Source organism: Odocoileus virginianus, chromosome 8 (genome assembly GCF_023699985.2).
Source record: "Odocoileus virginianus isolate 20LAN1187 ecotype Illinois chromosome 8, Ovbor_1.2, whole genome shotgun sequence".
In the NCBI taxonomy this organism is placed as follows: Eukaryota; Metazoa; Chordata; class Mammalia; order Artiodactyla; family Cervidae; genus Odocoileus; species Odocoileus virginianus.
In genome coordinates, this window is record NC_069681.1 from 72104245 (window position 1) to 72130808 (window position 26564).

The window sequence follows — 26564 nt, forward strand, 5'->3', positions numbered from 1 at the left end:
ACTAGGGAAGTACCCTGTTGCAAATACTTTTTTAAAATGAATTAAAAGAGTCAAATTTTTAAAAACGATGAAAAGACAGTCATTCACTAGGAGTGTATGTGTCCTTAATCAAGGCAGTGCTTCATTGCAGGAGGGACTCAAAAGACTCCTCGAGGTTGCTTCTCAGAGCAGCTCACTGTCTATGAAGTAAAGTTGCTTCCCATAGGCTCCAAGTCCAGATTACGACACCCGTGTCACCTTGTTTAACACAGAATGTCCCATAAGGCCACAAAACCCTCGTTTCACAGTGACATGTACTACTGCCCCAAAGGCTGTGGTCCAGGAGCCAGCAGCACAGGGTGACCAGGGAGCTGGTGGGAAGTGAACTCTTGGGGCCCCATCCTGGCCCGTGGAATCAGAGCCTGACTCAGGTCTGAGAAGTGCTAATTCAGAAATGAGTGAAGCCCATGGAACACAAGGGTTGACCTGGTTTTAATGAAGAAGTGAAATGCTGAATGCTGAGACACAAAGCACGGAAATTCGGGGACTCATTCTGATGAGCACACTTTCTAACGGAGACTGAAATCCAGCAGGAGGCAAAGGAAATCCAGAGTGCTTTCATTTTCTTAAAAAAATAATTTTGTTGTTGTTGTTGTTAAAATTGCAAGTTTTCAAAAAAAAAAACAACCTCTCTTGGCTGCATTTCCTTGGCACCGTCTTAACTTGGGTCCACGGCTCACTTTCACTCTCCCTGGGCAGCTTCTTTCCCAAGGACTTTTTCTAAATCCAGAGATGGGGTCAGAGAGATTAAGGTCCTTGGGATCTTAGGATTTTAAACCAAAGGCATTCGCTGAGTAAACTTACTTTATTGAGCACACACTCAAAACAAACATAAAGATAAAAAGAAGGAAAAAAAGTAAATAAACAAAAACTGCATTTAAATGAGGCACTTCCTCAAAGGAAGATGAACCAACAACACTTCTCAGATATTTTTGGAAGAACCTGCACAGGCAGTTTGACTTAAGATTTAAAAAATTCTTTAGTGACTAGAGTCTATATTAACCAGATCAATAAGAATATTGCAACAAACATCTTAAGCACAGCTGAAGGAAGTCTTGAACTCCTCCACTGCTCTACCCCCAACCCCCACCCCTGGGAATAGTCTATTGTCCTTGGATAAGATGTTGCTACAGGGTTGGGACTAGGATGTCACCAACCTTGACTACTGGTAAAAAGAATTAAGAAAAGGGGTGAGTCCCACTGGAGAGCAGAAAAACCCCAACTGTACATTAATATCAAATATTTGGAAGTCAGAGAGGATAAAATAAAAGTTGGAATCACACAGGATGTTACGATCATGTTTACTCTACAGATATAGAAGGAACTAAGGCTATTTTTGGCAGAGTGGCCCTAAGACCCACACACAGCTATACCCATGCACACAGTCTGGAAAAGGAGGGGGCAAGTTAGTGGTGGAGCCTCTGACTAAACCAGCACTCATCCCTTTACCCTCCAGGACCGGCTCTTGAGATGACCAGGTGGTCATTAAGGCTGCACTTAGCTTAGAGTTACTGGCATCTCCTTAAGTACAAAATGGTTCAGGTCTTCTTACATGGCCACCATAGGATTTGGGGCGGAAAGGTCACCAGCATGGGCCATCTGCTCAGCAACCGACGTTCCCAGCTGCTGCTTCACCAAAGCTGTAGCTCCCTGCATGGCGCAGAGACTCCCTTAACCTGGGAATATACTAGAACCTCCCCCACCCCATGATTAGGTACCACCCCACCACCAAGACCTGCAGGACAGCCACAGGGTGGTAGGAGGCAAGCGACAGGCATGCTGTGCCCCGACCAGCAGTACCACCAGCTTCAGAAAGTGAGCTGCAGGTTGGGACAAGTCACAACCGAGGCGGCTCCTGCCCCCGCCGGATTGAGCCCCAGCCCGGACCCCCGGCGAGCACCCAGAGTCACGAGGAACACAACAAGGACTCTGAGTCCACCCAGTTGCTGCCCTCGCTGCTGATGCCCTAAAGCTGGGATGGGGGTGATTTCTGAACAGGAAGTGATCCGCTTCACCTACCATGAGTTATTCAGACTCACGGGCTTCCTTGTGGCTCAGCAGTGAAGAACCCTCCAGCCAGTGCAGGAGATCCAGGAGAACCAGGTTCAATCCTGGGTCGGGAGGATCTCCCGAAGGAGGGCATGGCAACCCACTCCAGCATTCTTGCCTAGAGAATCCCATGGACAAAGGAGCCTAGCAGGCTACAGTCCATGGGGTCACAGAGAGTCAGACATGACTGAGCGACTGACCCACAGTACCCTTGTCTATTAGCATAAATAATGGAGTGTCCAGAGGGGTCCCTGTATTCTGAATGGATTACGGACAGACATTAGCACTAATCTTACAGGCCACAGTTACGCCATTTTTGAGAGAAGCAGAGCACAGAACAGAAACCCTCAAACAACACAACACAAAATGTTTTCTAGCCCACACAGTCGTACAACCAACCATAGACCCCGTTTTGGTCAGCTGCCTGCTGGCAGAGAGCAAGGCAGGCCCCACGCAGGTCTTCCTGAAACATTGCTCAGCAGTCAGACTCCTGACCACAGAGGGCAGGCCCGTCACTCCAACACACAGGAAACGAGCGCAGGTGACAACAAGGAGTAGTGAGAACCGAAGGCAGAGGCTAAGACGTGGGTCTTCAAAGCGGCTGCTTTTCCACTGGAGGTGCCGGGGGCCTGCCCACCCTAACTGATAGAAGATGCACTCTTAGTGCCTCAGTGAACGCCATCCCGCTCCAAAAACACCCCAAAGACACTGGTCCTCCCGGGCTCCTACTACAACTTGTAGGCTAATTCAGAAACAGATCCAAAACTCTCCCTTTAAAAGACAAGCTGCCGTCTCAACAGTGATGACCGAGGCCTGTCCCATCTTCTGTAAACAACCACGTGGGGTTTCCATCCTTCAAGGCCTGGGACACATTTCAAACACAACAAGAGCAAAACAGAAAATGGATGAACTTCACTTTTGTCTTTGTTTTAATCAAAGGCAATTATTAGGCAAGGCCTTAAAAACTGGCACACGGGTGAACTTCTGTGCACATAAACAACTTCTGTGCACATAAACAGATAGTGGAAAAGCATAGCCCCTGGGAGACAGTGAGTGGGATGGGAGCAACGTGGGCTTTGGGGTCTGTTTGATCTGCTCTGATCGCCGGCTTCACTGTCTTATGACTTAAGTCCCACTTAGCTGAGCAAGAAAAAGCACAGCCTTAAAGTTTTTAAGCCTCAGATTGCTCATCCACAAGACAGGGATAGGCATGCAGGCCAGGCGTTTGGCTTGGTGGTGGTTTGCTTCACGTTTATCTCTTTTGCGCTCCTCCGCTTGACTTTAATAGTCTTTCTTTTCCTTCTCTTTAAAAAAAAATTATTTTATAGACGTACAGATGACTTACAACATTTTGTTAGCCTCAGGCACATGGCACAGTGATAAGCTATACACATACAAATAAATATACTCTTTTTCATCTTCTTTTCCATTACCATCTATTACAGGGTATTGAATATAGTTCCCTATTCTTTTCTTTTTAAAATCCAGTTTCTGAGACTTGGCATTAGATGCATGGTATTTTGAAAACTTTTTAAACTCTGTACTTTAGAACGATTGGAACAGATACATGTGTTAGAACTGAGAATGTTTTGAAGGTTAGAAAGATGAGAATTTCAAGACTTTGATGGAAATACGTTAAAAAAAAAAGCTTCATGATGTTTTTCTGAGACAGGAAGAACACCATCATTCTTTAAAAAAAAAAACAAAAAACTCTTGATTCTGGGCAACGATAAGGCTGAGACAGCAGCCAAGGCTGCTGGAGCTGACACCTGTCTCAGACTTGCAGGCCTGTGGTCTAAGGGCCTGACGTCTACACCTGTAGGACTGGCTCCTCCAGGTGGCACCCTGTCCTGGTTCTAAATCCAGACGTCCACATGTTCTCACAGTGCAGTCAGCAGGGAGAGACGTTAGCCAGCACAGTGTCAGTGTCTTCAGGCAAAAAGAACAGAATCATCTTGATTCTTCAGGCAAGTGAACAGAACAGAATCGTCTTGGTTCACAAATAAAAACAACCAGTGCTCGTGATCCCAGGCAGGAGAGCCTGAAATGGGACGGGGACAGCAGAGAGCCCGACCCAGCCCCATCCACGCCTGACCGTCAGGGCTCCACCGTCCCCACCTTTCAACCGGCCTCCCTAGAGCTCCGCTACAATCACCCTCTCCAATGGGACTGAGCAAGGACCAGACGACTTTGTATTTTCTCTCTGATTCCTCATTGAGAGAAAACTTTAGGAAAGCAGACGCAGACAGAGGTTATCCAGAGAATAAGAGATCAGACAAGGTTTTCTGGTGCGGCTAAAGTAACCTCAAGGCATCACACACCCCTCAGCACCTGCTATTGCTTTTCTTTTCTTTTTCCTTTTAACAAAAAGTTTAGGCATTTCTAGGACATACTTTGGGAAATCTCTGATGAGGCCTGAAATTTGGGGTCAAGAAAGTCAAAAGAAAACATTCGGTCGAGCTACCTTTTTTCCCCCCTAATAACCTGAGTGTCTGCCTTTTAGATGGATTTAACTGACATTTGGATAATAATTAAACAGAACACTGTCACACATGGACTCTTGGGTAACTCCTAGGGCTGTCTGTACACATTAGATTAAATGACCTGTCAACAGTTAAACTGCTGGTTACTGACGCTGAGTTTGTAACTCAGAACTCTGGCTGCAAATACAACCCATCACTACCTTGTCACCAGAATAATGACTGCTTCTTTTTACTGCACACTTAGAGCATACCAGATCGTTCTCACACATCTGTGGACAATAGTAATATTTCCTACTGATAGACGAAAACATTAAGACTGGGGTGTGAAATGACTTGTCAAGGTCAATGAGGGACTGGGACTCAATTCTGTTTTGTTGACCCAAATGCCAGTTCATAAGAAAATCAATGTTCATAACAATCACTAGAATAGAACAATGCCAGAATTACAAATAGGATCATCAACAACAAAAAACTAAGGCAAAAGGAAAAAAACCTATTTTTTTGTTTTGACCATGTAAAAAATTAATCTAAAGAGTCTTAACAAATTTATTAACTTCACAACAAGACTTTTCAAAATATATGACTCAGTAATTTCTTGTTGCTGTTGTTTAGTTGCTGAGTCCTGTCCAACTTTTTGCAACCCCATGGACTGTCACCTACCAGACTCCTCTGTCCATGGGATTTCCCAGGCAACAATAGTGAAGTGCGTTGCCATTTTCTTCCCCAGGGGATCTTTGAGACCCAGGGATCAAACCCATGTCTCCTGCATTGCAAGCAGATTCTTTACTGCTGAGCCAGTAATTTCTTAAAATTTATTTGATTAAAAAAAAAAATCAGAGCTTCCCTTGTGGTTTAGACGGTAAAGAATCTGCCTGCAATGCAAGAGGACCCCGATTTGATCCCTAGGTTGGGAAGATCCTCTGGAAAAGGGAATGGCTACCCACTCCAGTACTTTTGTCTGGAGAATCCCATGGATAGAGGAACCTGTCAGGCTATAGTCCATGGGATCACACAGAGCTGGACATGACTGAGCGACTAATGATTAAATTGCCCCCACTTTCTCAATGTTGGGGCATTACATCAGAAGTCTAAACCAAGGAATGGAACTTTCTGGTGTGTACTTAACATGACTATTTCAAAAATATTTAATAAACATTGATATGGTCCTATTAATGAACTTTCACATATGGTAACATAAAGCCAAGATAATTTTTAATATAGTAGCAAAACAAATAGTTTTTAATTAGTCCTAACACTTAACGGAAATTTTCAGCTATCAAATCAGAAAACCACCACGGATAAACCAAACAGTAGAACCCCTCCACACTCATACACAAGGTGTAGACTTTTCCCCACAACCTTGCAGACACCCTCTGTGCATCCTGGCTCTGCCCTTCCACTGAACTGAAACTGTTTTTCTCAAAACCAACCAGTTCATGGGCTTCACTGATGGCTCAGTGGTAAAGAACCCACCTGCCAATGCAGGGGACATGGATTCGATCCCTGATCCTGGAAGATCCCACATGCCAGGGAGTAACTAAGCCTGAGTGCCACAACTACTGAGCCTGTGCCCTAGAGCCTGGGAGCTGCAACAAGAAAAGCCACCGTAATGAGAAGCCCACGCACTGTAAGAAAAGCCTGCACAGCAACGAAGACCCAGCACAACCACACACACACTCACAAAAAACACCCAGCAAGTTCCTAATTGCCGCTGGATCCATGGAGATGGCTCAGAGCACACAACTTGACCCTCGCCACAGGTGACACGGTAAGCACTGCATCGCTGGGGCTCAGCATCTGTGGACCACTGGGCACCCACTCACCCGTCTGGCCGTTCCATTTCTATCTTCACTGTGGATTTCCTTTCCTTTACGAGCCCCCCAGTGCTGCCCCCTCTTCTCACTCCACACACACCCTGCTGGTACCTCTCCCTCATCGGCCTAGAGAATAGTCAGCCATGTGTGGACCACTCCTACCTGATCTCTCCTCGAGCCTGGGCCTCCGTCCTCATCAGATCACATAGAGCAGGCCGGGTGATGAGATCTCCACCCAGCTGTCCCACCAGGGCCTCCAGCTCCAAGGCCTGGAACGGACCCAAGCCCTGCACCCTTGTGCTTTTCTCCTATGCTCCCCTTCACCCGGGTGCAGGGGGGTCTGCCTCCCTAATATCCAGACAATGGCTGGACATTCAGGTCTTTGCTTTTCCAAGAGAACCATCATGTTCCTGGTTAAGGGCTCTGTCTACTGGTTGTCTGCTCTGTCCCCAAGCAGGTCCACAATCTAGCTAGTAAGTCACCGAATGCAAAGCAAACCACTTAAAACTCTCCTGTGGCTCCTGGCTCTCCCAGGAGAGACCCTGGGGAAGGCCCTGAGCAGGCCGTTCCCTCCCACCCACCGTGGTCTGATCCCCGGTACAGACCCGCAGCTCACCCCGCTATAGCCACCAAGTGTGGTCAAGCTGCCTGAAAGGCCCACGTCAGACACAGTACCCCTGCATCACGGCCGGAACCCTTCAACTTCTACATACAAAGGTGCGGCTGCCTCATCAGTGCCATCCCTGAGGACCAGAGGTCTCCCCACCATGTGATCACGGGATGGGTATTCTGCATGTGAGACCACGATGTGTCAACTGTGATGGCCAGTTCTGGATGCTTTTAAGTGATAACCAGAAGCATTCTGAGCTCAGAGTTCCCGGTTTTTCTACATTTTACGCTCTCAATTCTTATCTGACTGAAATAATTTTTTAGCAATTCATCTTTATCAAGAGCTCAGTTTTCTTAAATGTGAGTCTCTTCTGAGTCTCACATTTACATTTCATTTGCTAATGGAGCCGGACAAGCTCCATGACCGCAGTAATGACCACAGCTGTCACAGCCAGGCTGCAGCCATGCTCCTGAATCCCGGTAAGGACACGACCCACCCATGAAAACAGTGGTGGGTGCTATGTCAACCACCCCACCCCCCAGCCATCCCAAGCGAGCCCTGGGCAGGAACAGGCACCACCTGCATGGAGGACACTTCCCTTTGGTTGGGTCAGCATGTGGGTGGGTTAAGAAAGCTTCTGAGGGGTGACCTGACCCTGGGCTTCTCAAGCAGGCTCTCCTCGTGCCCCCGCCCTCTGTACAGGCTGCTTCCCGGCCTAGAATAAACACACCTTCTCCAACAACAGACTCCACCTAAGTCCCACTCAGCCTTCAATCTCAGCTTTGGTGTGGCTTTCCTGGGAGAATCTGGGACTCCCTGGACAGGATCTGCGACCCTGTGGTTACACTCACCTCCTTGGGCACTGCCGTGGCTTTCCGGACCCGGACACCCGCCGGGGGGTTCTGTGAGCTCGGTGTCTGGCTTCCTGGGACCCGCCAGCCTGCACCCCAGGGCCCCTCTTATCACAGGGCACCTGTGTACACCCACGTTATGCACAGCAGCATGTAACTGTGCTTGCTCTATGCATCCATACAAATGAGGTGTCTCCTAACCCAAGGGCGAAGTGAAAACAGCTTGACAAGGTTTCGGGCACCCTGCTCACGTCCTGAAAAGCCACTCTTTATCTCCTAGTGGCATGTCCCACATCATTTCCGGATAATACTAAGCTCATCAACCTCATAAGGGGGCTAGGTAAGCTGGCTTCTAGAACCGACACTAGTTCCTAAGTGGGGAAAAGAAAACTAGCTCCTACACGAGAAGATCTCCGGGTCTGAGATATCAGTACACCCAGGGCCAAAATCAGCCGGAGAATGGGAAGTTGCAGAGGGAACAACGGCCCCGAGGGGTTACGCCAGCCGCTCCTTGAAAGTGAGGGGCTTCAGGGGCGGGGGCCTCTGGACACACGCCTCTCCCAGTGGACGCACTAGCCTTGAAACTGTGGGGAACGTTCACTCGAGGAAAGCCTGGCCGGGAGGGGGCGACGGTTGGGGGAGCGCACGCAGCCCCTCCCTCCCCGCCGGCCGCGCAGCATCCCGCGCGCAGGACCGCAGGCCCTCCAGCGCCGCCCTCCAGCGCCGCGCACCAGGACAGGGGGCGCGCGGCTGGGGTTTGGGAGAAGCCCCTTCTCGGGCGGCTTCCCCCGGAGGTCTTCGGGGTTTGCAGAATGCAGGGCAGTTGTCCGGGCCGCGAGCCCACCCCGCAGAGCACCCTCGGCTCGGGGCGGACTGAGTTGGACCTGCCCCTCTGCGCCCTTCTCCACGGACCCCGCAGAGTACAAGGGCAACCCAGCTGTCGGGGCGGGACCCCTGTGGGCGGCCCAGGCCACACCCCTTCAGAGTTGGACCCGGCTCCACCAAGAGCCTCTGTGTGTTCTCCACAAAAGGAAAAATGGGGCATCTTGGGCTTCTCACCACCAAGTACCTTATTTTGTAAATTCTTAATCCCCATTCTTATCTCTAGATTTATATTCTTGCTGTAGGCCCTGATCAACGGCCCTGCGGTCTGTGGTATTTTTTCTTGCTTTCTTACTGACAGTGGAAACTGGGAATTTTTAAAACCTCAGAGTATGTTTTTCAAAATAGCTCCTCCCTCACCAACCCCTGGCTAGTTCTAACGTGCTTCACGAATAGGTGGCCTGTTGTATAATTTGGGTTATTCTTTTGTAGAACAAGATGTTTTATATAAATATGTATGTGCATATCAGTCTATATATCAAGCTTTTAAAGACTGGATTCTTTGGATTTTTCCACATGAAAAATGTACACGGGTGGTTATGAGTTTGAGCTCCAGGCCTCCCTTGTTAACAGCTTAAATGGTGACATCATTCTACTGAAGATGGATTCTGGCCTGGCTCATTGGATAGCTACCCTGATTTAATGTCATCCTCTTTCCTACCTTGTGAAGTGACCATATTACATTTGTAAGTAATTAAGGTATGAAAATAAAATCAAATCAAGCAATAATTTGAGTAAATTTCAAAATAGTTTAAAAAGGCATTAAAAAGTCCGATCAAGTCAACTCATGCTTTTCTCCACTTTTTATAATTAGTTATCATTGTACCTAACCGAGGATCACTGAAAAAGCAAGAGAGTTCCAGAAATACATCTATTTCTGCTTTATTGACTATGCCAAAGCCTTTGACTGTGTGGATCACAATAAACTGTGTCAAATTCTGAAAGAGATGGGAATACCAGACCACCTGACCTGCCTCTTGAGAAACCTATATGCAGGTCAGGAAGCAACAGTTAGAACTGGACATGGAACAATAGACTGGTTCCAAATAGGAAAAGGAGTACGTCAAGGCTGTATATTGTCACCCTGCTTATTTAACTTATATGCAGAGTACACCATGAGAAACGCTGGGCTGGAAGAAGCACAAGCTGGAATCAAGATTGCGGGGAGAAATATCAATAATCTCAGATATGCAGATGACACCACCCTTATGGCAGAAAGTGAAGAGGAACTAAAAAGCCTCTTGATGAAAGTGAAAGAGGAGAGTGAAAAAGTTGGCTTAAAGCTCAACATTCAGGAAACTAAGATCATGGCATCCACTCCCATCACTTCATGAGAAATAGATGGGGAAACAGTGGAAACAGTGTCAGACTTTATTTTGGAGGGCTCCAAAATCACTGCAGATGGTGACTGCAGCCATGAAATTAAAAGACGCTTACTCCTTGGAAGGAAAGTTATGATCAACCTAGATAGCATATTAAAAAGCAGAGACATTACTTTGCCAACAAAGGTCTGTCTAGTCAAGGCTATGGTTTTTCCAGTGGTCATGTATGGATGTGAAAGTTGGACTGTGAAGAAAGTTGAGCACTGAAGAATTGATGCTTTTGAACTGTGGTGTTGGAGAAGACTGTTGAGAGTCCCTTGGACTGCAAGGAGATCCGACCAGTTCATCCTAAAGCAGATGAGTCCTGGGTGTTCATTGGAAGGACTGATGGCTGAAGCTGAAGCTCCAATACTTTGGCCACCTCATGCGAAGAGTTGACTCACTGGAAAAGACCCTGATTGGGGGCAAGAGGAGAAGGGGACGACAGAGGGTGAGATGGCCGGATGGCATCACCGACTCGATGGACATGAGTTTGAGTAAACTCCGGGAGTTGGTGATGGACAGGGAGGCCTGGCGTGCTGTGATTCATGGGGTCGCAAAGAGTCGGACACGACTGAGCGACTGAACTGAACTGAACTGTACCTAACCTGGCCATTTTCTCTCCTCTGTTGTTCTCCTTCCTGGGGAGCAATTCAGACATCACTTGGTTTGCCTCACAGGAGAAAACTCATCTGAACTCGACAGGCAGGGTGGGTAGAAAGAGAAGCATGCATAGACACGAGAATAAGAATTCTGAAGGGTGATCAAACTGGACTTCTGACCAGAACAGGCAGACCAGTTACTGGAGGGAGGATGGCAGGAACAGAAGTAAGTTTGGGAAATTCAGGCTGCCATGGAATAAGCTGTCTTGGATGTAAGAGGAAAATGTCATAAAGGAAAAGCACAGATGGCAGTGAAGACAGTTTCCTAAGAAAAAGTGAGCACGGACAGGCACAGCTGCTCAGACCCAAGGAAGATCAAGGGGCACAGACTCCACTGCCAATAAAGCCACAGGGTTTGGCCGGCCGCCTCCCAGCCGTCAACTTGATAAAAGAACCACAGTGACTCACGGTGGAATTCTATTATCCAACGCCACACCCGAGCAGTGGGTAAACATGACCCAGGACTGCTCCATGTCACCTCTCCTCAGACACACATGAGCCAGGAAGAAGCTGAGACAGTGCTCTAAGCAAAGGGAGAGAGAAGGGAAAGTTCTGGAAGGGAATGCACCTAAAAGGTGAAAAGGTCTTCACCTCTCAAAAAAATTAAGTTGCTACGTTCAAATCTCTACATTTTGAGAAACTGTTACTTTCGGGGCACATCTTGATTTGAAGATTTTTGAGAGCACCTGACCAGGGAAAAGGAAATATACTGTTCACTACTTTAAAAAGGTTTTATTCTAGGAAATTTCAAACAAACTCAGAAGTAGAAAAATTATATGATGAACCCTTAAGAATCAATATTTTATCAATCTTTTCCAACTAGTTCCCAATGACTTTTTGGATATTTTAAAGCAAATCTCGAGTATATCATTTCATGCAACAAATATTTAGTATGCACCCAAACGAATAAGGACTGAAAAATAACTACACTATCATTATCATGATAATGAACAAAATTGACAGCAATTCCTTCTCTGAATACTGAGTCCATGTGAAAATGTCCCTTCTCATCTCAAAATGACCTTTTGATAGCTGGTTAGTTGGTATCAGAATCCAAACAAGGTCCACACACTGCATTTACCAAACACAATTCAGATCAAACCAGATCTGTCCATTTGGGTGGCATCTACCAGGGATTCTGCAAGTAACACACAGTTCCTGAGCTGGGTGCATTCCAGTACGTTGGTGGGAGGGGAACCGGGCCCGCAGGTTGCCTATTCCTGAGACAGCTGAGGGGCCAGCCTCTGGCAGATGGAGAAGAAGGGGTCTGGGAGACAGGAATACTGGAGCTGGCCTGTCAGGTTCTCACCATCCCCCGGACTTCCCAAACCATATGATGGACACGGCAGCTTCTGTTAGTGGGCCGGGGGCCAAGGGGTCCAGGACTCCCGTGGCGGTGGGAGGTCCATACAGAAGAGCAGATGTCCTTTCTGTCCTGGGGGGCAGGGCCAGCTTGGTCACTGGGATGGTACCTCCCACCAGACCTCCGGCTATGCTAAACTTATCACATGGTCCCAGGGGACAAAACTGACGAGTTTTGACCATGAAGGTGCTGCTTGATTGGTGGGGCAGGAAATCCCCAAGTCAATGGGCAGGAGGCACACATGAGCCACCACCACAGGGTTCCGGGGATCTCGCTCCACACCCCAATCTAAACTGGTTCCGACTCAGAGCCTCCTCCTGAGGCAGAAGCCAGATGACCGTGGGGTGGGGGGGTCCCATTTCTATAACCCTTCCTTCCCGTGAATTCCTTGGTGATGGAGCCCCCAGGACAGGGCGGTCCCCCAGCATCTAAGCGATGCTCTGTCAGAAATTTCTGACTGAGAGGAGATGGCCTCAGTAGAGGTTACGCATGTGGACCAGAGTGAATGGCTTGGCCGAGGAGCCCCTGGAGGAGCTTGGGAAGGACACTCTAGGTTACTGGACTGCTCCAGGGAGGATGTGACTGGTCATATCAGAACACGCCCCAGCAAAGGAAACCACCCGTCCCATGGAAATCCACTGCAAACAAGGTTGTTTAACAACTGTGTGACATTATGTCCACCCCACAAATGCCCATCTTTGTTCCTGGTCATCTTGATGCTGACTCAGTGGATTCAAAAAATAAAACAGCCCTGGTGGCAGAAACAGATGCCAAGCCTGGGCTCAACCACGGGTGTCCCCTCAACAAAGTTAATGATACAGTGCCTTGAAGGACCCAGACGGCTACTTGTGGGAAGCTGATTACAGTGGACCCTTTTCACAATAGGTGGTTTGTCTTTCCTGGAAGAGACACTTATTCTAGATTTGGATTTGTTTGTCTTGCCTATCAAGAGTCCTGCTAGAATCTCCCCGGAGAGGTTGCTGTTCACCGCAGTGCAGAAACGAAGGGGTCAACACGGGAGTTCACGATCACTTAATAACACACTTGCAAAGTGTTTTCTTTCCACCCAGTAACTCTGCTCTGTCAAAGCTGAATCTCCTCCCCTCTCACGAGGGGCTCCTAGCAGTGTCCTAGCCCTGGTGCCGCTGGCTCTGAGCCCGGGCCGGGCTAGTGAGCCTCCTCGTGCACAAGGAATGAGCACCCGGGGAGCACGTGGTGTCCTCTGCGGTCCCTGCCACCAGCATTTCCCAACTGGACAAATGCGGCAACCTCCAGCCTCCTTCCTCTGGCTTCGCTCCCTGATGGCCTTGCTCTCTGAAGCCCAGCTGGCAACGGCTTCCACTTCACTTGGAACAACCCTGACTCCTCGAGACCTGCAATGCCCTGTCTATCCAGACTCTCTCCAGCCTCCGGGCTGCCCCGGCCTCCCCCGTCCTGGACTCCCAAGCTCCAGGCACCCGGCCTTCTCACTGAACCTTGGACACACTGAGCTCCTGCCTGACCTGGGCATTCAATGTTCCTTTGACTGGGACCTCTGCTCCCTCAGATCTTTGCTCCCTGCTCATCCTCCAAGTCTCGGCTCCAAGGTCACCTCCTCAGAGACACGAGGTCGCCCTCCACCACTCCCACCTTCACCTTCTCCAGAAGGCACACTAGTGCCCGAGGGAGCCCTGCGTATCCCCCACTGCTCCTGTTTAAATGCGGGAACACACACACTTCGCGGTGCTTTACTCTCTACTCCAGCAGGGACAGTGGTGCCTGGCTCAGAGCTGATGCTCCACACATTTTTCTTTCTCTTTTTTGTAGACTGACAGGTTTTCAACTAAGAGGGAAATAAAGGAGACCGTGATGACTAGAAGCAAGCAGGACCACTGCCAGCTCAGAATCTTGGAGAAGAGGCTTGGAGCACCTCAGAGGGCAAAGATAAGCACCAGGTGCTGCGAGGGGCAGGGGGTCTGGAGCGCACGGAGACCAGACTTGCAGAGGGAGAGACAGCACGTGTGCCCCACAGCCGGCCGCAGAGGGGAGGTACGTCCTTTCCTGGTATCGCGCGTGTGCACGCATGATGTCTTCGGGTTTTTGCGTGTGTGCACACATGATGTCTTCGTGTTTTCTGTTTCCTCTCCTCCCACTTCTTTCCACTGGAGACGTGTGTGCTGCTTAAATTTACTTCTGGCAAACAGTGGTGGGCCTGGAGGAGGGAGTCATTTGCTCAGAGGCCCTGGACTTGGAGACGCCAGCAGTGACCAGTGAGCCTCTGGGCTGCTTTCAGGGAAAGACTGAGAGGGTTCTCATTAGACAGGAATTGGTGTGCCATGACCTTTTAAAAAACGAATGCCTGGGAATTCCCTGGTGGTCCAGTGGTTAAGACTTTGCGCTTTCACCACTGAGGGCCTGGCTTCAGTCCCTGGTCAGGGAACTAAGATCCTGCAAGCATGCGCCACCCCCTCCCCGCAAAGAACACCCTCCACCTGCTTCACCCTTCTTCACGGTGCCCCCACGGTATTACAGCTCCTTGTTAACTCATCATCTCCGCACGAGGACCTGTGAGACGAAAGGGGCTTCGCTGTGCTCCCAGCACATGGCAGGCCCTTGGCAGATACTGAATAAATGAATGAATGATTTCCCTGAAGGAGTGACCATCCTCCACTGCAGTTGGGGAATCCACACACCTGCCGCCTCATCCCTGGAGGACCCACCCTCCTCCTGGCCCCCGTGCCCCGAGCTGGTGGACCTATCACCTGAGCTGGGGGGCTGAACCCCCTTCCTGGGACTCTGTCTCCTGAGTGAATGACTCAAGGACAGATGGATGGTGTCCTCCTCGGCTCCTTCCACATGGATCCCCGACTCCCAGGGGCCACCCTGACTGCCAGGCATTTCCTAGATGCATTTCCAGCCACCCCATCAATTTTGGGGACACCTGACACCTTCCCAAGAGATTTGCTCCAGCTAGGCAGGGTTAGTTTTTGCTACTTCTCAACAAAAGAACACTAAACTCAAAACAAAACATAGTTCCAGAAAGCACAGAAATAAGCTGTTTGTGTAAGTACAGGGTTGGAGGAGAAACCATCCACATCCCCACCCACCTAACTACAGTATTTTCACTTTTGCACACTCGTGGTAAACCTTTGGCCGCATGTGAGCATGCTGCATAGGGTTGTGATCATGGTTTGTCACGGGCTGAATGTGTACCCCCCAAAAGATGCTGAAATTCTAACCCTCAGTACCAGCAAGGATGTGTCCTTATTTGGAAACAAGCTCTTTATAAATGATCAAGCTGACAGGTGGTCATTAGGATGGTGCCCCTAATTCTTGAGGGCACCACGTGAAGATGAAGGCAGGGACCAGGGAGATATAGCCAGACGCTGAGGTCAGGGGACCCGAGGCCGCCAGGAGCCAAGAAACGGCAGAGGGTCCCCACCTCAGGCCTTGGAAGGAATCTGCCCTGCTTCCAGCCTTCAGAATGGAGACAATTCTGTCCTGCTGATGAAGGGACCCAGTTTGTGGTACCCTGTGACGGCAGCCCTAGTAAATAAAACAATATATGTGTGACTTTATTTCCTTTTTTTCCTCACTTTTCTCACATTACAGTGGTCACCTTCCCTGTCATTACAGACTTTTTCCTGACGATGCCGTAAGCTGTTCTGAAGCGGTCACCCATAGACGCCAAGCTGACTATTCCACCGAAAGTGGACACTTGCTTCGACTTCTTTCCATCACAAGTAACGCTGGGAAGGACATCGTGCGCTCGGAGCCTTTTCTCTCCTTGTAACAGCTTTCCTAAGATACATCACCGGACGCTGATGACTGGGTGGGACAGAAGGGACTGCTGAGCAGAAGGATGATAGATGGTGCATTTGTCACCGGGGTCCCCAGGGCAGTGGGTTTGAGTTCTGAGCGGAACAAATGCTGCCGTGTGTGAAGGGAAGGAAGGAGGTTCTGGGCAGAGTGAGGCTGCGAGCCAGGTGGTGGGTAGGAGAGCGGGTGGGAGACAGGAGAGGTGCAGATGGCAGGTGGGCAGGTGGCAGAGCCTGTGAACTCCTTACAGGGCTGGGACTTTATTCCAGTAACCACAGGGAAGTTCGCAGGGAAAGGGCAGTAAGAACCGAACAGGAATAGGTGCTTAGAACCAGCATGGATGGAAGCTGGGCCCAAGGAGAGGCAGGGGCCCTGGGATGAGGGTGCGGGCGCGATCCCAGGGGCCCCACCTGCTCAGCTGAGAAGACACAAATCAAGAGATGGTCGAAAACTTCCTTGGCCCCCAGCCACCCTCCAATTCCTCTTTCTTGTCGCCCTGTCTGATGAGAGTTCAGACTGGGTTCCTCCTGGGGTAGAAACCAGGCTACCCGATGGTGGGAGAGGAGTGGACAATTCCTCAGCCATACGTTCAGGTCGATCGCTCAGCCCCAGGCGTGGACCTCCCAGGACACACTCCCAGGACAACCATTTCTGGGTCACTTCTCCACGCGCCCTGGTCCCTCCTCCTCTCACTCCCTGAAACCTAAGTGACACCGAGAAATACCCTCCTTCAAGTCTCCAGAAAGGACACTCTTTAAATCCCGCCCCTTCTTGTGGCTCCGGTCACCACTGTCACATGGAGGGCGTGCCCTCTGAGGGCGAGCTGGTGAGGCCTCTGAGCGCCCTGTCCCTCACTCACGCTCACGTGCGAGGCTCGTCCTCAAAGACAAGACAGAAAAAGTCAGCACTGAAGTTAGCTCAGACTGGCTAGCTGTCCACTGTCTCTATTTAAAGAGTCAGCACAGCTCAGTGGTTAAAAACATGGGCCTGCAGCGAAAATTCTACCCGATTGTAGATTCAAGTTCCTTCTCTGCCACTTCCTGGGTGGTTTATCTATTTACTCTTGGGGTTTCTGATCTGTAAAGCGAGGATCACAAGAGCATCCGCCTAGCACAGAGCTGAGATCAGATGAATTAATCCTCAGAGCACACGGGAAGGTGTCTGCCCCACAAAACTGCCGGTCCTATCCCCGCCCGTGAGCCGGCCAGGCCACTGTCCAACCAGCGGGCTGGCTCAGACATCAGTGTCCGTGCTCAGGAACCTAAAGTCAGGTCGGCAAGTGTTCACTGGGTAAGTCCTAGGCTGGCATATGCATGGCTCTATTAGATAAAGTCTTGCATGCATATACCATCTATTAGATAAACAGTATGGGTGAATCTCAAACTCTCAGGAAGAGCTTTCAGAAGGTTAAGACAAATCCCCAGGAGCCCATTCATGGTCAGATCACCACAGCAGGAACGCGGGACCCAGACTTCTCAAGATCAAGGTCACTGGGACGACGCAGAGCCCATAGGGCACCTTCTCTGGACAGGGGCGCCAGGCCTACCCCTGCAAGGCTGGCTCTGACAGCCAGTGGGCCCAGGGCAGGCCAGACGGGCGCAACGGACCGGGCTCCCAGATTGAGCAGCGACTCCACTCTCGCCTCTGGGAGAGGGACCTGCCCGGGGGGGCCCTGTGAGACTCACCGTTGGACGCTCTCAGGTGCCGCCGGCGTCCCACACGGTCCAGCCCGATGGGGGTGCTCTGGGAGAAGGCGCAGGGCCGCAGCCGGGCTGACACCGCCCTGTAGGGTGGCACCTGGTGTGCGGGCACGGGTGGCCGGGTGGCGGGCTGCAAAGGAAAGGAGGGGTGGTGAGGAGAGGCAGGAAGTGGGGCTGGGAGCCTCGAAGCCCCAGGTCACGGCTGCACAGGCTCAAGGGCAGCCTTCCTCCAACGCGGAAACCCAGTGCAGACCCTCAGGGTGTCAGGTTTTCAGGTCGGGACACACCATGGGGACACTCAGGAAAGACCCCGGTGGAGGAAGGGACAGCGTCCAGCAGCACCCCCAGGGAAGCTGAGGCGGTGCCAGTGACTGAGGCCCGTGACTGTTCCTTCCCACACCCCCCCACCACCACACATACACCCACCCGCAGGCAGGGACCAGCATCTGTGGAACACAGTTCTCGTTCACCTTAACTAACAGGACAGTGAGCTTTGTGTAAAAGGATAGTTGGTTTTCCACCAATTTAGAACCATCTATAGCCCCTGGGATCTTCCGTACGAGTCGTCCCTAAAACAACACCGAAGGCCATGTTGGTCCATGCTTTCCATAGGCTTTCTCAGTATTTCTCTATCTAGTTCCCTAAACAAGCTTAGGGGGCAGAAAATTATCTTACTATGCTCCTTTTGGATGCTCTGAAGTGAAAAACTGTCTTAAGTGCTTAGATCGCCCCTAGACTGTGTTTCACATTAGAGTAGATTTGCTTCTATTCAGAATCATTTCCTGTGATACCATGGTGAGGATGGCCACCTTCAGAATTATTTCCTCACATGTAGAACATCTCAACACAGCAAAAAGTCTGCAGTATTCTTCAACATAATCTGCTTTCACCTTGACTGAATTCAAATTAGTTCAATTAAGCAAGAGATTTTGGGGGCACTTGTTGTAAATAAGCACTGTGCCAGGGTTATAGGGAGAATGGAAACAGAAAATCCAATACCAATATATTACTGCCTTTTCAAGAGAATGTGTGGGTTATTTAGGGCTTCCCTGGTGGTGCAGGTGGTAAAGAATCTGCCTGCAATGCAGGAGACCTGGGTTTGATCCCTGAAGATCTCCTGGAGAAGGGAATGGCAACCCACTTCAGTATTCTTGCCTGGAAAATCCATGGACAGAGGAGCCTGGTGAGCTACAGCCCACGGGGTCACAAAGAATAGAACATCACTGAGTGACTAACATTTTCACTTTCTTCCTGAGTTATTTATGATATCAACTAGCAAGTTAAATAAAGGAAAAATGAAACCCATACTTACTCATGTATGGTTCTGTGGACCCTTGACCATGGCTGGGATAAGACCTCACCAAATATAAACTCCTTCTGAATGGGGCCTTTATTTAAATGCTTGTATCCTCAAAGGGCTTTCTGGGTAATTGATAACCATATGTTGAATTTCTAAAATATACTAAGGGAATAATATTAAGATTTTAATCTACTGTCAAAACAGTTACAAAGCTGCAGCTGACATGTAAAGAGTAATAAAATGGCAGAAAAAATTACTTTCTCAGCTAGAAAAAAATCAATTTTCTTCTTGTCTTTCCCTTTTAGGGATAAAAGGCATTTTCTTTCCAGATTTCTTCTTTGAGGAAGCTCACTAAATACACACGGCTACTTTCCCCAGATGATTCAGAACAAACAGCAAACCAGTTTCACATATTATCTGAGATCCCAGAAAGACAGAAGATTAGTCAGAGCCATCCAAATGTCAGTGGGTTAGTTCTAATTCATGCATGTTTTCAGAGTCAGGAAGAAAGGCTGTGAGCAAATGCCGCCATCCCCGAGGCAGAGAGAAGAAAGGAAAACGTGTCTGGGAAGTCTGCAGCAAGAGGACAGAGGCCAGGAGGCTCTGGGGGTAGCACGCCTGGTCTTACTTGGGGCAGGAGGGTTTCCCCCTCCTCCGTCTGGCTGCTCCCATAGAAGCTGACCCCGCCGATCACAGAGATGGGGCGTCTTCTCGGGCCCCCCCGGGGACAGCCCCCAGCAGGAGTCTGGTCTTCAGGGTCTGTAGGGGCCACGCTGGGCTGGTGGTCACTGTCCACAGTGTCCTCTTTCTGGGGGTCCATGGCGATTGCATCTTCTGGGATAGACAGACTTCGGGCAACCAGCTGGCCATAGTCGGAGAGTGGTCGGGGCCTCGACCTCCTCCCAGACCCCAGTCTCCTCCTGGGGATCCTCTGAGCCTCCGTCCTCTCTTCCTCCGGTGGGGGAGCCTGCCTCCAGGACCCCTCAGTCACAACCTTTTCAAATGCGAACAAGTTAAGTAAGGGTGATATCCAGGAAGGCAGTGAGAACAAGCCCCCATCCCTCCCCACCAAGCTGACTGTGTGCCAGAAAAAAGTGACTGAAACATGGATGAGAAGAGGCAAATCTGTCTTTAATCAGAGGCTTAATTAAAACCCTAATTTCAGTAGTGATGTTTGTGACCCATAATGAACCATCATACAAGATACTAAGAAAATCAGTGCCCATTTGTTCATTTTTGTTTCCGTTTTCATTAGTCTAGGAGGTGGATCAAAAAAGGATTTCCTGCAATTTATGCCAAAGAGTATTCTGCCTGCACTTTCCTCTAAGAGGTTTATAATACCTGACCTAACACTGAGGTCTTTAATCCATTTTTGGGTTTATTTTTGTGTGTGATGTTAGGGAATGTTCTAATTTCATTGTTTTACATGTAGCTGTCCAGTTTTCTCAGCATCACTTATTCAAGATATTGTCTTTTCTCCATTGTATGTTCTTGCCTCCTTTGTCATAGATTAATTGACTGTGGGCATGTGGGTTTATTTCTGGACTTTCTAACCTGTTCCATTGATTGACATTTCTGGCTTTGTGCCAGTACCATACTGTTTTGATTACTGTAGCTTTGTAGTATACTCTTACACAACAAAGGAAGCCATAAAGAAAATGAAAAGACAACCCTCAGAATGGGAGAAAATATTTGCAAAAGAGACAACTAAGGAGTTAATTTCCAACATATACAAACAGTTCATTCAGCTCAATGCAAAAAAAATAAATAAATTAAAAAATGGGTGAAAGTGAAATAAACATTTCTCAAAAGAAGACATACAGACAGACAAAAAGCACATGCAAGGATGCTCCACATCACTCATTATTACAGAAAGGTGAACCAAAACTAAAATGACGTATCACCTCATACCAATCAGAATTCCTATCATTAAGAAATATACAGACAACAAATGATGGAGAAGGTGCAGAGAAAAAGGAACCTTCCTACACTGTTGGTGGGAATGTAACTTGGTGAAGTCACTATGGAGAACAATATGGAGGTTCCTTAATAAACTAAAAACAGGGGTGCCATATGATCCAGCAATCCTACTTCTGAGCACATATCCAGACAAAACTATAATTCAAAAAGATACATTCTAGGAAACCAGATCTGAAAGAGACACGTGCACCCCAATGTTCATCGCAGCACTGTTTATCATAGCCAGGACATGGAAGCAACCTAGATGCCCATCAGCAGACGAATGGATGAGGAAGCTGTGGTACATATACACCATGGAATATTACTCAGCCATTAAAAAGAATTCATTTGAATCAGTTCTAATGAGATGGATGAAACTGGAGCCCATTATACAGAGCGAAGTAAGCCAGAAAGATAAAGACCATTACAGTATACTAACACATATATATGGAATTTAGAAAGATGGTAACGATAACCCTATATGCAAAACAGAAAAAGAGACTCAGATGTATAGAACAGACTTGTGGACTCTGTGGGAGAAGGCGAGGGTGGGATATTTCAAGAGAACAACATCGAAACATGTATATTATCTAGGGTGAAACAGATCACCAGCCCAGGTTGGATGCATGAGACAAGTGCTCGGGCCTGGTGCACTGGGAAGACCCAGAGGGATCGGGTGGAGAGGGAGGTGGGAGGGGGGACCGGGATGGGGAATACATGTAAATCCATGGCTAATTCATTTCAATGTATGACAAAAACCACTGCAATGATGTAAAGTAATTAGCCTCCAACTAATAAAAATAAATGGAAAAAAACCCAAAAAGATACATTCTCCCCAATATTCACTGAAGCACTATTTACAATAGCCAAGACATGGAAAGAACCCAAATATCCATCAGCAGAAGAATGGATAAAGAAGATGTGGTACATATACATTAATACAATGGAGCATTACTCAGCCTTAAAAAGAATGAAATAATGCCATGTGCAGCAACACGGATGGACCTAGAGATTATCATAAGTGAACTGGACAGAGAAAGACAAGTGTCATGTGATATCACTTATATGTGGAATCTAAAAAAAGGGTACAAGTGAAGCTACCTACAAAAGAGAAATAAGAGTGACAGATGTAGAGAACAAACTTACGGTTACCAGGCGATAAGGGGAGAGAGGGATAACTCGGGAGACTGTGACTGACAAATACACACTGCTGCTGCTGCGGCAGTCACGTCCGACTTCATGTCATGTCCAACTCTGTGAGACCCCATGGACTGCGGCCTGCCAGGCTCCTCTGTCCATGAGATTCTCCAGGCAAGAGTACTTGAGTGAGTTGCCATACCCCCCTGCAGGGGATCTTCCCAACTCAGAGATAGAACCTGGGTCTCCTGCATTGCAGGCAGAGTCTTTACCACTGAGCCACCAGGGAAGCCCATATACACAACTACTATAAATAAAACAGATAAATAATAAAGCTCAGGTAACACAGGCCTGCAGGAGAAATGGCCCGGAGGCTGCATTTGCTATCCAAGGCACCTTCTCTCAGCAGGTTCACAGACAATGTGTCTTAAGGGGACCGAGTCTGGGCTGCTGCTCGGCCCGACATCTGGGGACTTGGTCTGATGGGGTGAGCACTGAACCAGATCAGCCTACTAACTAGCTGGGTGTGCCTGAACTAGTCACCACTAACCTGTCAGGATCTCAGATTCCAGACCAGACAACCCCACAGGTGGAGAGTTTGCCGCCCGGAATTCGACGACACTTCCCAAAGTCTCAAGTGGCTGTTTCAGAGGCAATGCCATATACTAGGAGAACCCCCAAGGTGTGGGAGTGGGCAGACTTCTATCTAGTCCGCCTGGGCCTGGGGTTGGCTCTGTGGCCCCAGGCAAGTTGCCTGAGGTCTGCGGACTTGCTTCAGCCACTGCTCCCATCTGGGTGCTGGGAGGACAAACTGCAACCGTGAGGATCAGGGTGCCCATCCACCTAAGCCCTGGTGAGTCACTGCTCTCAAAGCGCTGTGCAGGAGAACCACCACGAGGGCTCAGCTCACAGACCTTCCACGTCTGGGCTCAGAGCAGGCAGCGGTCCCTAGAAGCCTGGTGCCCTCAGCTCCTCCATCCCGAAACACTGTGTAACAACGATTTGAAAGTAAAACAGAACCCCACCCAGGGAGGGCTGGAACAACCAGGCAAGTCATGAGACGGCAGGGCAGGCAGAGTGGCCACTCTGGTTGATGTCTCCCCACCCCCAAACCCCCAGAGCCCTGCCCTGAGGACTGGCCCAACGAGTCCCGCCTCTCGCCAATCAGTGGCAACTGACACCTGAAATGCAGGTCATGTACTTCTGATCTGAGACCCAGGGAAGTCTGGTGACTTGCTCAGGGCCACGCAGCCAGTCAGCAGCAACAGACACCAGGTGTGGGCCTTGTAACCTGTCCCCACTACGCCACGATGTGCCCATATGCCAAGTGGTCCTTGTTTAGTCCCTCAGTCGTGTCCGACTCTTTGTGACCCCATGGACGGTAGCCCACCAGGCTCCTTTGTCCTTGGGATATCCCAGGCAAGAATACTGGAGTGGGTTGCCATTTCTTTCTCCAGATATACCAAGTCACCTCTCCTCAGAAGGCAGTGGGTTCTGGCAAACTCCACTCCCTTTTGACCCGCCAGTTTGATTTTTACAGTCAGGACATCTATGTCCAATTCAAGTCACCACGGACGGGGTCCAGAATACACCATGGCGAATAAACACCACTTTGAGCTGCAGACACGTAAGAACAGGCTTTCCTTTTCCCTGAAAGCAGGAGAACTCGGTTGACATAAATCCTTTCCCTTCCTTGCAAGGAAAAGGTACTCTTTTCCTTCCTACCAGGGAAGACTGACTCTTATCACTGTGAGGAGAAGCCCTCAGTTAAACAGACACCGGCACAAAACTAGCCTGTCTCTCCCCTATTCTACAGGGCCCTCATCTTTCCTAAAAGTTACTCATTTTCCATAAGTGGCTTTTCCTACCTCTTTCCCCTGTTAAGATGCCCTAACCACTTCCTGCAGTCACAGTTTTCTGTGAACTCCCACTTATTCACATAAATAAAAGTCATCTTTTGTCAGTTTAATTTGCATATCTCCAGAAAAAAACATAAGAGGGTGTATTAAAACATTTTCCCCTGATGCCACAGGAAAATATGAGAGTGACTGGGGAAAAGTTTGTATTATTATTATTATTTTGCAGTATGTACATATAAAAACAGGCTATTATGGGTTGCTTAATTCATTTACTAAATCAAACAGCACAGACAACTTAAGCACACGTGAGAATAAACCCGTTTATATCATCACCCTGTGACAAAAAGGTTCAGAAACAGCATGCTAGAAAAAACAGAAGTACAAAAAATTTGCAGACAATAAACTGTTGGTTTTTTTTTTTTTTTTTTTGCACTTACGCAACCTGCTTTCCTCATTGATACAGAAAAGAGAAAACAGAGAGACAGACAGATGGGTTTAGGAAAACCAGCGGCTGTCTTAGATGATCAGGTAACAAATCCTTCTGAGAGCAAACACGCTCCAGGAAGCGATGGGGGCGGGTGAAAGGAAGGTGTGCAGAGGCAGGAAATGAGACGCTGGCTGCTTTAAGCTCATGCCCACAGGGCAGCTCGGGGAGAACCGGCTGTGGCTGTGCTTTGACACTGTGCAGCCCCATAGGAGACAGGAAAGGGAGAGAGCTTGCATTCTGGGTGGTGCAGAATTGTAATACATAAAACCAAAATGTACACTTTACTCAAAGCAGAGGTCCAGAGGGAGGGAGGGACAGATGGGGAAAAACCGCTCAGACTGAAGCTCACATCTGAACAGCGAGGCTTTGCCAGAAGACACATTCCTTGCAAGACACATGTGAAGCGTCCTGCAAATTCTAAAACTGAATCATTGAGCAAACTTTACGTACTTTGAAATACGGCCATCCAGGGGACACAGCTTGATTGCGACTCTTCCTAGAACTACAGACACCAGCGAGCCAAGACCTACCCCAACTCTGCTGCAGGCAGTGGCCCCCAAACGCTCTGAAGAACAGCAGGTAACCACATCCATGTTCTCCAAGAGTGTTCCCTTGCTTTAGAAACACTCTGAGTGTAGGTGGCCGGGCCGGAGCCCCACCTGGTCCACCTTCTCACAGTCCAGCAGCTCAGCGCAGAACCACCCAGGGCTCAGAAAGCCTGACCTAGACCTGCCAATTCACACCCGTCATCAACGTCTGTACACAGACTTGTGTGTGGCCTCGTTAACCCTTGCTTCCTAGTACAGTTTTAAGTACTTTCCCTAGGCTGTGGGAAGAAAGCTGGATATGGAGTCAAAAGAGAAATACTGCTGACTCTGTGTGTATGAGCTCAGTCGTGTCTGACTTTCTGTGACCCCATGGAGTGTACCTGCCAGGCTCCTCTGTCCACAGGATTCTCGGGGCAAGAACACTGGAGTGGGTTGCCATTTCCTGCTCCTTGGAATCTTCCCCACCCAGGAATCAAACCTGCATCTCCTGCATTGGCAGGTGGATTCTATACCACTGAGCCACTTGGAAAGCCCTCAAAAGAGAAACACATGAGCAATTAATGCTTGTTCTCTCCCTGGAGAGTGCAGCGCTGGTGTTACAGACTTCAGTTGTCCTGACAGGTGTAAAACTGATGATTAAATGTGCTGAAAAGAGTCTGTGAGCCTATGGCCTTTGTAACTTGTTTGACAGGTAGAATAGGTAATTTATTAAAAATGCAAATATTAACGTTCATGCCAACACAATTTACTACCAATCACGCAGTTCTCTGAGCATAAAAAACCCTTACTGATAACTATGAAAAATCTAGACTCTTGAGGTCTCCCCTCCCCTGCCTTCATAATACTCATTCAGAGGAATTCCATTTTGGGGACTTAACAACCCCCCCCCACCACCACCACCACTGTCCTACAATCTCAGAATCAATAGGAGCATAATGCAAGAGCTGACTCACTGGAAAAGGAACTGATGCTGGGAAAGATTGAGGCCTGGAGGAGAAGAGGGTGACAGAGGATGAGATGGTTGGATGGCATCATTGACTCAATGGACATGAGTCTGAGCAAACTCCAGGGAAGCCTGGTGTGCTGCAGTCCATGGGGCCACAAAGAGCTAGACACAACTGAGTGACTGAACAACAAAATGAACAACAAATAGTTGGACACAACTGAACAACAACAAAAATGTTCCAAAATCAAGAACCGTGCTTTAGAGCTGAACATGACAGAAGCCTATTTTTCTTCTACACCTTCTTGGACAGGAGACCTTGTTGATGCCGTCTGAGCTCCTCCATACAGAGACGGAGAGGAATCAGGATGCAGGGAAGGAGGCAGGGAGGCAGGGCTCGGCTTACTCTCTGGGGAGGGTGATGAAGGATGGTGTCTGTGCTCCCAGCGTCAGTGAAATTCAAGCCACAGTTAGCAGTACAGTCATGCCACTCATCCGCCCTGAATGCCTGTAGAATCCAGGAAACCAAGGCTTTCTGGATTAGAATGCAGAACAGCACCTTCATAAACATGCCTGCCTCTGTGTTTCAGCTGAGGAGATCTCAGGCACCCTTAACTCTTCCCCCTCCCTCTCCAACCACCCCCACCCACGTGATGACTATGTTCTGCCATCATTCAGTCTCTCAGAAGGAATCTGTTCACTGCTCTCGTGGAAGCAGT

General features: G+C 48.8%; 1 protein-coding gene and 1 long non-coding RNA gene across 8 annotated transcripts in view; one reads left to right on the forward strand and one right to left on the reverse strand.

Annotated features, from left to right (window-relative positions):
* SPATA13 (spermatogenesis associated 13) overlaps positions 1–26564 on the reverse strand; it is a 223616-nt gene that overhangs the window by 27059 nt on the left and 169993 nt on the right. For 5 of the 7 annotated variants that reach the window (XR_011489094.1, XM_070471683.1, XM_070471685.1 and 2 more), the window contains exons 3-4: positions 19541–19906; positions 17598–17742 (exon numbers count right to left, since the gene is read on the reverse strand). Coding sequence is in view for 5 of the 7 variants with exons in the window: in XM_070471683.1 (XP_070327784.1) it covers positions 17598–17742; positions 19541–19906 (511 nt within the window). In the remaining 2 variants the exon portion in view is untranslated. Of the gene's footprint in view, positions 1–7846; positions 8038–17597; positions 17743–19540; positions 19907–26564 lie in introns of those variants that run through there. The other 2 variants (XM_070471687.1, XM_020894636.2) reach the window with 2 other exon arrangements.
* LOC139036349 (uncharacterized) lies at positions 5916–19168 on the forward strand. Its single transcript, XR_011489095.1, has 3 exons — positions 5916–6339; positions 13921–14142; positions 15730–19168. It is a non-coding gene; the product is annotated as an uncharacterized lncRNA (long non-coding RNA).